Source organism: Neurospora tetraspora, assembly GCF_033439725.1.
Source record: "Neurospora tetraspora strain CBS 560.94 chromosome Unknown B0H65scaffold_7, whole genome shotgun sequence".
NCBI lineage: Eukaryota > Fungi > Ascomycota > Sordariomycetes > Sordariales > Sordariaceae > Neurospora > Neurospora tetraspora.
Genome location: NW_026944389.1, coordinates 1,064,436 through 1,075,841, shown reverse-complemented (window position 1 = coordinate 1,075,841; position 11,406 = coordinate 1,064,436). Strand labels below are relative to the sequence as shown.

Genomic DNA, 11,406 nt, shown 5'->3' with positions numbered 1-11,406 from the left:
CTTTTGCCGTGTTATATTAGCGATCCGTAACGGAGATAATTAAAATTAAAGCTATTACCTAATACTTCGTATCTGTCGGTGGGCTGGAAAAGGCGACAACGAAAAAGGGCTTGATTGTTGTTGTCTAAAGGAAGAGGAGAAACGGAAACCAGGGCAGCCTAAATACCTGGAAGGGAGTGCCGGTGAATGGGCGGCCCAGTGCCATTCACTGGGCAACCTGGGCACGGACTTCCAACAGTATCACTTTACTTCTCCTACCAGTAGTAGGTTGCCCTCTCGTTCCCTCGCTAAGGAATAGCCTCAGTGATTTTTATACCTGCGAAATGTAATACCTATTCCCTCCATCGGTTGCGTTATAAATAGGTACTACTAAATATAGTTGGGCGGCGAAAGGTATTATTCTAGAATTTGCTTATTCATTTAGTAGACGGTATACCCTAGCAAGCTAACTAGCGATAGTAGCACTCTTCTACCCCTAATATTATTAGGGTCGTCTTCAATAAGACTTCGCTCAATCTAAAAGCTCCTCCTCTTAATCGTCGTTATCGTAGCCGTCTAAGCCCCTACCGGGTTACATTCGAACGTTATTTATCCTTATCTTTTACTTGCACTATTTGAACTAGTAAGAGCCACTCCCACAATTCGTACACTTACCCTCCTTCTTCTACTTATTCTTCTACTTCTAAAACGGCGACATCTTTCACGAGGCCACCGAAGTATTAATAGAGGTATCTATAGGATCACTAGCGTCATCATCATTAACCGGGGTATACTTCGAAAACGAGGAGGTAAAGGCTAAAAGAAAGGAGTTACCGTTAAACTTCCTTAAGTAAGTGAGTAGCTATATATATTGTTTAAGTACGTCGGTCCTATCGTTGAGCTATTATTTCCAATTATAATTTAAGGCGGCGGTTACTTAATTGACTTTGGCGGGGTCCGACTAAGAATCTGCGTAAGTATAGTAAAGTACCTCTTCGAACCGAACTAAAAAGCTCGCTATTAACTCCCTGCTCTTCTATCGCAATTGGTGTAGTTCTTGGTTAACGCATTTGGCGGAGTTGGGGGTCCCCGTAAGTAAGACGGAACTTATCGAGGAATACTATCGGCGACCGCACTAAGGGGGAGTTAGCGAAGGCGACGAATGGTTTCTTAACAGTGGACAATAAGCAAGCGAGCAAATAGTAAAATTGCGCTTTTAAGTCGCTAATAGCGTACCTATCCATATAGAGTTTAGTTAGCGCGCTCAAAACTTAAGTTTCGAAGTCCTCTTTATTCCCAGAAAACTTTTCGAGGTAGGGGAGTATTATCTTTCGTATAGGAACATCGAGAGAAGGGGAGGTCAAAGCTTTAAGAGTAACGAGCTCGCTTAATACAGTCTCGAAGGTAGCGCTAAACTAATTGAAGCGTTCTTAAGGGTCTTAGGACTACGGAATCTAATCCGGTACTATTATCGAGAGGGACGGGGGTCTGGGTAGCAAAAGGAATCGGTCGGTGGATAAGAACAGTTGTCGTAGATGAGAAATTCGTTATTAGAGGGGATAAGAGCAACGAAGGGGAGAGAGACTCTTTAGGCGTGCCTACAAGAGAAGGGTAACGGTATTAATTTAAAAAGAGGGTCAAATATGATGTAACGGGTCTATCAAAGCGTTATATAGCGAGCAATCGTATAAGGTTGAAACACTATATTTAATAGGGAAAGAAAGGGAGGAAAGATTGTACTAGAAGGGTGTAATTAAGATAAGGTTTTAAGGTTGAGCGTACGGGCTAGGTAGTTATACGGGTCTGGCCAACCAGAAGGCTCGCATTGGCTTATCGGCTTATCGAGCCTGCAGGGATCCGGCTTGGCAAATCCAAGCCAACACCCTGGGCACTAGCCCCATGACAGTCCGAATAGAGTTTTCCTACGGTGCGAGTAGAGTTTCTCTTAATTAAGGGTAAATTTTACGTTCGAAAATCCTATTGGGGATTTAGCGAATTGTATATCGCTTAGGATATTATTATTAATAAATTCCTTAGTTAAATAAAAATAAAATAAAAAGTAAATAAGGATTCTATATTTATTTTGATACGGGAATCTAGGGATTGCTTCCAATACGGTACAGATTATAAAGGATGCAGTAGCATTAGAAGCATATAAAGGTAGTAAGAAAGATGATTTAAAAAGAAGGGGACGGTTAGAAGCTAGCCGCCTGTACGAAGAAGATATCCTGCACGGGGAGCGTAAGGCACGGACTATAGAGTAGTCCGAGCTCTAAGCCTGGCAGGCATGGAATCCTCTATGCCAGCCCAATTAGTTTAGGCTGCCTTAGCTAGTCTAAGGTATAATAATATAAGGGGTGATAACGATAATACCGTATATCGAAGATATTCGGTATTAAATGCCGGCTTATAAGAAAAGAAACTATTGTCCTTGATAGTCCCAAGTGTTTAAGTCTCCTCCGATAAATATATTTATAAAGATAATAAGAGAAGGTCCGAAGAAACTGTCTATGAAGGCAATAAGGTCCGGAGAAACTATCTATAAAGGCAATAAATTATTTCCGAAGTCCTCCAGGTCTCTATTATTAAATTCCAGGTCTCCTCCGATAATGTTTAGGTCTCCTCCGATAAGTTTTAGGTCTCCTCCGATGTATCTATCTATTCGGGATACTCTGGGGCGTATTGGGGTATATCAGAATTATAAGGGCGAAGATAGTAAAAGTCCGTAGGGGTCCGATGAGGTCTGGGAAGTTAGGTAAAGTTTAGGAAGCCGGGCGTTAGTTAATTAAATGAAAGAAGGAAAGAGAAGGGGGTATTCGAAGGAGTAGTTAAGAGGGCGTGAAAAATGAAAAGATTATTACGTAGATAAATAGAAGTAAAGTAAAAGGGTATAAAAAGGGATTTCTAGTAAGTTGGTACGAATTGTAAAGAGCTATTAGGAGGTAATAGGGCCGTTGACGAATTGTAAAGTGCTAGCAAGGGAATTAGTACGGGTTATAAAAAGCTATTAAGGAATTATTAATTCGGTATTAGTAGGGGAGTTGGTACGAATTATAAAGAATAGTTAAGGAATTACTAATTCTTTTATTTTTATTATTGATTATTAATTATTAAAATAATTTAGTTAAGGAAATTGTAATACTATAGTTACGCCGGGTTACTAGAGAAACTATTACGCTGGTCAAGTCTATCGAATTATTAAGAGAAGAAAGGTAGAAGTAATAGGATTAAACGGGAATCAAAAATATAGGGTTGGTAATAATGCTTTAGTATTATTATTAAGAGAAAAGATTATTTAGTTTATAGTTACCCGCCTAGAAAGAAAGAAAATAATGTCCTTATTATAATAATAAGAGAGGAGGGAATTGAAAGCTCGAAATTTAATAAGAAAGTATTATTATATAGATAAATCTTAAAGTGAGCGTTTAAATTGCTACATTATAAAAGCTAGGGTAGTGAGTTTACTAATTACATTTTTAAGTATATTAAAATTTATAGTTCCTTTACTACTACGCTAGCTAGTATTTTTAATGGTGAAAACTTTTAAGGTACTAGTCTTTAATTTAGTAGGCCGGTAATAGTTATAATCGTAGGGATAGGTGAAGAGGAGGTTTCGTAAGCTAAAGATTTTATTATAAGTACGGCAATTATAGGGAATTAAAATTTAACTACTAGAGGGAGAAGTAGGCTAATTACTATTTTTATATTTATTAGAAGTAGCTATTGGACTACTACTTTTGGGAGGAGATAAAGCTACCGGCTACGGAATTAGAAATACTATAGCCGTAGCCGTAGTAGAGGCGGAATTGTTCTGCTTGGAAGCTAGGGATATTGTAGCGTTACCGGTAATAATAGGAAGCTTTTTTTCGTAACGCCCGAAGTAAGAGAAGTCTTGTTGGAAGTCCGTGCCCTGGGCCGCCCATTCACCGGCTTTGCCCATTCACTGGGCCGTTCCATTACCGGCACTCCCTTCCAGGTATTTAGGCCGCCCTGGTTTCCGTTTCTCCTCTTCCATTAGACAACTACAATCAAGCCCTTTTCGTTGTCGCCTTCCAGCCTCCATCAAGTCTAGCTTCGGTAATAGTTTAGGGACGAATAGTTTAAATATTAGAATATTAGAGTACGTATCCGCGACGGGAATTAGAAATACCGTAGTAGGTATTACGGTAATTATTTTATTCTTAACGATGGTTAAATAAGAAAACCGCTTTTTGAATTCGCGGTTTAAATTATTATAAATCTTATCGAATTTCGCTTCAAAATTAAATTTTTAGTAGTTCGGCTTAGGAAGGGGAGCGCGGCGGCGGGATTCGAGAAATTTGCGATACCGCTCTTCGAAGTTCGGGGTTGGTAATACTGGCGAAAAAACTATAGCCGGGCGAACCGGGCGAATTAGAACCCGATAGGGGGCCGCTAGGGAAGTTAGGCGGCCGTTAAGGAAATTAATAATATCCTCGTTACTAGGGTAACGGTTAACTTAGTAATTCGGGGTATTATTAGCTGTAATAATAAGAGATCGCATTTTCAAACGAACATTAGGCTTATATATATTTGAATAGACGTAGTTAAAAAGGGCGTTCCTCGAGCGAAAATTAGAATTACTATACTTATAATAAATATACTTAATTACAGTTTTGGGAAACGGTAGTTTTGAAGTTAACTTTTTAATTTTAATCTCCGCGGGAGATAGGGAGACGGACGAAGTTTATAATTTTAATATTGAATAGATATAAGGGTCTAATACTTAAAGCGCTTCGCGCGTAGTTCGAAATTATTATTTAGCGGTATAGATAACTTTCTTAGGAACGACGATATATTTATCTTCGTTATTAACGCTAATAGCGTTTAAGGTAATAGAAAAAATAGTTTAAATTACTAAGATTAAAAGGATACGAGGTTTCTTTTCTGGGGGGCGGTAAGAAAGAATTAAAAGTTAGCGAATAAGAAGAATATTACCGGGAAGTATATTCGCTAAATCACGGTTGCAATACTAATTAATAAGTATATAATTGAAAGAACCCTATTTTCGTTGATAGAAATTTATAAAGCTAATTTTAGGTCGAAAGAAAAGCTTCTAGAAAGAAAGTATTAGCGTATCCTTTCTAACCTCTTTTAATTTAGAAAGATAAGGTATTTTCTAAATACGAGGGTCATTAAATTATTCCTTATCCTTATTTTCCTTATATTTACTATACGACTTCTTATCTTTGTCCATTTTTTTATACTTATTATATATTTCTTTTTCTTTAACTTTATTAATAATAAAGTATAACTAGATAGTATAGCTTTTAGAAATCTTTTTAAATATTTTCGGCGGGGAGGAATAGATTTTAGATAGCCTTAAAATAATTAATACCTAATCCGTTAATACGAATATAGAAGAATTATTTGTAGTCCCAAATAATTTGTAAAGAGTAAAAGAAGGCGCGGGGGTCCCTAAGTTTATTGCCATCTTGAAAAAAGGTTCTATAAGGATACTCTTTATCCTTTGGATACTATAGGTAATAATAGAGGCGGGCTATAGTTGTTTAAATTTATTAATAAAGGCTACTTGATTTAGTTTTGCGGAAACGCTGGAATATATTGTTTAGAGGCGGGCATTCGAATCATCTAATTTATGGCGATGTCCGTATTTTCGTCGCGATGGAAAAGGGTGAATTAAGAATTCGTAAGGTAAACTTAGTTCGGCGGGAGCGCTAGAATGACTTATTTATTGTAATAGAATGGGAGTTTGGTTTATAGTCGGTCGGCGCGCTTAAGGATAATTCGCGTTGGTAGGGGAGTTAGTATAGTGGCCGAAGGCCGGTACTAGTGCTAGTATTAGAATAGGGGTTTTAAGAGTACCTAAGTTCGTTTCGAACGGCTAGGAAGCGGCTATCTAAATTCGCTGCTTTACGAAATAGTATAGTATTAAGGAGGAAATATTAGCAAGTACCCAAATTCGTTATTAGTAGGGAAGGGTATTGAAAATTCTTAAAATTACTCAAATTCGCTTTAAGAAAAGAGCGGTCGCGTACTTAAATTCGGCGGCCGAGGAGGTAATAAGGAAGTTAGTAATAACGAGAGTTACTGGAATTTTATTATTACCGTCGATTAGATTAGTAGAAGGTTTGCGCTTTCGCTAGCGGTACTTAAAATAATCGTGTGCCTAGTATTGAAGGTAGGGGAATATCGGATATAGTTAATCGTATTGCTCGTGATAAAGTCGTTTGCGCCGTCGGTATAGTTAGTATAGTTTAAATCGCTAGTATTACTACAACCGTTTAATTGTAGCTACTATTTAGTACGGGAATTTGGGGATTGCTTCCAATACGGTATAGATTACAAAGGATGTAGTAGTATTAGAAGTATATAAAGGTAATAAGAAAGATGATTTAAAAAGAAGGGGACGGTTCGAAGCTAGCTGCTTATACGAAGAAGATATCCTACGCGGGGAGTGCAAAGTACGGACTATAGAGTAGTCCGAATTCCAAGCTTGGCAGGTATGGAATCCTCTGTACCAGCCCAGCTAGTCTAGGCTGCCTTGGCTAGTCTAAGGTATAATACAAGGGGTGATGATGACAATACCGTATATCGAGGATATCCGGTATTATATTTATATTTATACCTATAATTAAGGAATAAGACTCCCTATTTGCAAGATTAAAAATTTCTAGTTAGATTTAACTATTAGTATTAATTTCGCGCAATTAAAGGGCGTTGAATTCAATTAATTCAAAAAAATTTCGTTAATTTTTCTTTTATTCAATTCCTTTAATACTACTACCTTTATGTGATTACTCGATACGTAACTAATACGTACGCTACATTTATTATTATTCTAGTAATTATACGGGGGAATAATAGCGGTAATATCCTTATACTTATTAAACTAATCGTTTATGGATTTAAGGTTCAACTTTTAACAGTAGTATTTAAAATTAATAACGTAGTACGTCGTTAACCGTAATTCCGGGTAATCGTTAATAAATTTCGTATATTAGTGCCTATCGAATTGAGTCGATGGAGAATTCAGCCGTATCGATCGCAAGCGGTTAGTAATAATTATTACTATAAATTATAACGTAGGGAACCGTCCCCTAAAGTAAAAAATTATATATACCGTAATAACCTCCTTTTTAACGGAGGTTAACGACTGCGGCCGCCTTCTAAGTTTTGTTAAAATAGTAGCCTTACCCGTATCTTATAATAATTTTATATAGTAGGTAATTAAATTATATAATTTACTAATATAATGAGCGATTTCTTTGATTGAAGGCGGCTTCTTATTATTAAATTTAAAAATATTATATCGATCGCGCGCGTCGAAATACCAGTAGGTATTAATTAGGCCGGCGGGGACGGGGAATTCTTTTTAGAGGAATCTATTTATATTAGAATTAGTAAGTTAACTAGCGACTTTAATTAATATATAGATATATAAATTCTTATTGTTTTATAGCTTTACGAGGCAAATACGATAAAAAGCGATGCGTTTGGGTACGAAATGCGGCGATATTGCTATTCGAAATTACGATGCAAATGAGCGATTTTGTAGGGGGTTAATAATCGAATTTGTATCAGTTGTATTGGGCACTATCCCAGATTAAAATATTATCCCAAATTTTTAGCGCCCCCTACATTGACGAAATGGAGGGGGCAAAGAAAGCTTGGCGCCCAGAAGCCCCCAAGTACACGACCCTCGTCCCCCGTCGAAAAAGAGGAAGCGGACACACAAGAAGCCGAAGCCGAAAGCCCCAGCCGACGTCCCCCCTGGCCTGGACGTACAATACAGCCCTGGTTTGTTTGTTAGTCTGTACAAAAAACGGCAACTTTGCTGGATATAGGAAAGTGTTCGGCTTTCTATCGGTTAATTACCGTAGACCGATATCTTCTAGTCTTGAAGGAGTCGGAGAGAGACATAAGAGGCTTCTGTGGCGTCAAAAACTGATGGAGGCTGGAAGGCGACAACGAAAAGGGCTTGATTGTAGTTGTCTAACGGAAGAGGAGAAACGGAAACCAGGGCAGCCTAAATACCTGGAAGGGAGTGCCGGTAATGGAACGGCCCAGTGAATGGGCAAAGCCGGTGAATGGGCGGCCCAGGGCACGGACTTCCAACAAAAACCCTTGTCATTGTCCCATGATGCTTCAAACGGAGGACAGTTCCTCTCTTCAAAGGCCAATGAGAGCTCCGAAACTCCCCTGTTCAACCCATGATCGAAGAACCAAACTAACAAACAAACCAGTATTGAATTGTACCTTCAACCCCCATGGGCGCTGCAGTTCAGCCTATGTCGAACTCGGCAAACGATCTACATGGACTTTGGTTCTCGAGGGTCGCTCGCACCGTCTCTCACGAGATAGGCCATTGTTTCTGCTTGGGACACTGCTCCTATTATGCTTGTGTTATGCAGGGTACAACGAGTGTGGCAGAGGATGTTAGACAACCTCCTTACTTGTGCCCTGTCTGCCTGGCAAAAATCACACATGCCATGATGGGCGTCTCACCCGAAACTGGTGATAACGAGCAGGCATACATTGTGCAAAGATATCAGGCCTTGATGGAGTTCTGCCAAAGCTGGCTGCATGTGGGTGGGTATGTTTGCCGGCTTTCATGCCTGGCTTGAGAGAAGGGTCGAGATTCTCTCCGCAGGGCGTAGTGCCTCTCCGCCCATTTGTCTTGATTGACGAACGAGCACTTATTGGTGCCCGTGAGACGTAGTTGTTGGTTCTTCTGATGGGCCATGCTTCTGGTACCGGAGTGATTACCTAGGGGTAGGTAGGTACGCATGACGGATCTTACACAGGACACCGGTTGCGGGAAGCCGACATGCTAAGTACAGTCACCATTCACCTAGACTTTGATGTGGAAGTTTGAACGCTCTTGTTTCTGTTACATTTCTCCGGTTTCCCTCTAGTATCACTTCTTTGCCCCTTAAGTACACGATTAAAAAGCCTACCAGCGATGTTCAGGATGCAGTGTGTGGCATTGGGCCTGGCAGCTCGCCCCTTTCATCTCTGACAGGAGCTCTTGATGGTACTGGTGAGTACCGCTTGCGCCGGATCAAGTGCCTGGACCGCGTATTTCTGTTAGTGCTTCCGTCACAAGTGACTTTCATGTCACAGGCGGGATGGGAACGCAAAGAAGGTCAACTTACACCAAGCCGGCAATAACACCGATCAACACCGGTATTCCCAATCCCAACGAGACACCAAGAATAACCCTATTGCTGACACCATTTGTGTCCTTGTCGAGGAAGTCCTTGACGTCTTGAATGGCTTCACTGGCGCTGGGCAAGAAGCCGTCGTCTGTAGCAGATGGGTTATATGAGGTCGGAGGCCCGCTGACGGATGAAATCATGTTATGAACGTTAGTTCCAAACTCTGGAATCGAGGACACCGAGTCCATCTGGGTAGCAGGGAAGACCGGAGAAACGCCGGCTGGCAAAACGGTAACGAGTGTGATAACAGATTTCATTGTTGTGCTTTCCTGCAGCGAGACCGGGCAGTTGACCAGTCCTGGAGACTTGCAAATCTGCCCAAAGAAGGTTGCCGTGGACGAAATGGTGGTAGTGACCAGTTCTTCTTCCCGACGGCCCAAGAAACGGTTAAGTAATGGTGGCGGAGTCATGCGAGGAAGCCAGTTGAGTCTGGGGGATCCGCGTTCCTCCAGGCCCGCTGTGGTTGTGGCCGTGACTGTCGCCGTGGGCGTGGTCAGGGTAGCGCAGAAGCCGCCTATCTTGGTATGGAAAACGGGGATAGAAGAATTAGGACTAGGACCCCAGGTGTTGCCTAGCGCTTCGATGGTGGCACCCGCGGCGACCGCAAGAGCAAAGGTATAGAACGCTTCAGCCTTGAGCTTGCACTCTTCCTCTTCTTCGTCATCCCCGTCTTTTCGAACTGCAAGTTCGTGGAATGACGAACTGTCAGGGTGCACGGCACCGGCCGATTCCACTTCGTTTCGACGGGCAGCCTTCTCAGGGCCCGAGTTCTCGTCACCTGTGGATATCGTAGGCCCTGTAACAGATATCGAGAACTCGGCCACATGGGCAACAACTTCAGCAACCACTCCAGCACCAAATAGCGGCTTGTCGTCCTTCGTTTTCACCTTTGGGAGTTGCTTCGTCACCTGCTTGAACTCCAGTCCAGCCTTCAGCGCGACTCTCAACACCGCCTTGATAGTAGCTGTTGGAGAAGACAGGGTGACTGGCAGGAACTCAAACTTTCCTCCGTGGAAGTTGAAGTCCGAAATGTTGCGGCTGAACATGACAAGTTCAGCACCCACGCCCTTGTCAAACTTCATATTCTTCATATGAAAGCCGCTGCTGATGTCAACCTCGGCGTCAAGCTCGATGATCAGATCAATGACAACCGCAAGGCCCGCTGTGATATCATCTCCCTCGGAGAAGCCAAAACTCGGATCCTTAGAAGAAAAGAGGTTCAACTCATATGTCGACGCTGCGCTTATCTTTGTGTTGAGCTTCAGATACAGCTCGAAGTCGTCCTCGAACAAGAACCCGATTTTGACCTCTGGTAGAGGAGCGAGATCGACGTCAAAGTCCAGGTCCAGGGTTGGCCAATCTATATCGGTGAAGTCGGTATCTCCTTCGTATATCAGCTCTTTGAATTCGTTTACGATGGCCTCTCCGCTACCTTTGATGGCATCCGTGAGCTGGTCGGCGGCTGCCTTGGTCACGTTTTCGATTTCTCTCCCGATCTCGAGAGTGTGGTTCCGGAAGACGTCGGTGAAGTTGCCGTTGACAGTGAACGAGCCGGTGGCAGCCCCCCTAATGTAGCACTCCTCGCAGGTAACCTCGATATTGAGGCTGGAGCTCAAGCTCTGGTTTTTACCGGGCTTGTCTTCCCTTTCGCTGTAAGAGACAAAAGTAGTCAGCATGGACCGTGGAATCGAGAAAAGAGGAGATTCTCTGCAGTACATACAACTGGAGCTTCATAAGTGTGGCTCCCCTCCAGCTCCTGTTAAAGTCTATCCTCCCGGTCGTTAGGTTCTTGTCTCTTCCCTCCAACCTGACAGCATTTAAACTTCTTGCAACATGCTTTAATGTGTCATGGGACGTCATTCCCGGCGCATTTCGAATCTGGTAAGCAGGGACAAGATCACCAGCTACTGGACTGGCGGAAACGGTACCCAAGCCCGCAAGTGCCCAGACAAGGGCCGTTACAAAGCCTCCGAGCACCATGGTAATGGAAAGAGTAGTATGCTACTCGTTGATGAGTGACAGGAGATAGGAACAATGGATGCGTACAAGGAGCGAACAGGTTGGTCTGCAGCAGCCTGGGAACGGGCTCCATATATACATATACCTAGCCATGGGAGTTTGTCGTGTCAGCCCTAGCAGGCTCTTGATCTCCTCGTTGATATGGCACCAAGGCAAAGTTTCCATTTTGTCGCTGGTGCCGAAACAATAATCCAGGAAGCTGCTGTGA

The 11,406-nt window shown here is 42.0% G+C and overlaps 3 protein-coding genes across 3 annotated transcripts; 2 read left to right on the top strand and 1 right to left on the bottom strand.

Annotated features, from left to right (window-relative positions):
• Positions 1-2,627: 2,627 nt before the first annotated feature.
• Positions 2,628-4,416, top strand: B0H65DRAFT_445215 (uncharacterized protein; the record flags this gene model as incomplete). Its single annotated transcript, XM_062825727.1, has 6 exons — positions 2,628-2,666; positions 2,709-2,734; positions 2,853-2,886; positions 3,127-3,191; positions 3,835-3,955; positions 4,354-4,416. 6 exons carry the CDS (start codon positions 2,628-2,630, stop codon positions 4,414-4,416), a joined length of 348 nt encoding a protein of 115 aa, XP_062678317.1.
• Positions 4,417-8,228: 3,812 nt separating this feature from the next.
• On the top strand, positions 8,229-8,680 carry B0H65DRAFT_445214 (uncharacterized protein; the record flags this gene model as incomplete). Its single annotated transcript, XM_062825726.1, has 2 exons — positions 8,229-8,554; positions 8,587-8,680. The coding sequence occupies 2 exons, from the start codon at positions 8,229-8,231 to the stop codon at positions 8,678-8,680; spliced, it is 420 nt and encodes a 139-aa protein (XP_062678316.1).
• Positions 8,681-8,927: 247 nt separating this feature from the next.
• On the bottom strand, positions 8,928-10,913 carry B0H65DRAFT_551709 (uncharacterized protein; the record flags this gene model as incomplete). The annotated part of the gene is made up of 3 exons (XM_062829837.1): positions 8,928-9,030; positions 9,117-10,829; positions 10,900-10,913. 3 exons carry the CDS (start codon positions 10,911-10,913, stop codon positions 8,928-8,930), a joined length of 1,830 nt encoding a protein of 609 aa, XP_062678315.1.
• Between the last annotated feature and the right edge of the window lie 493 nt (positions 10,914-11,406).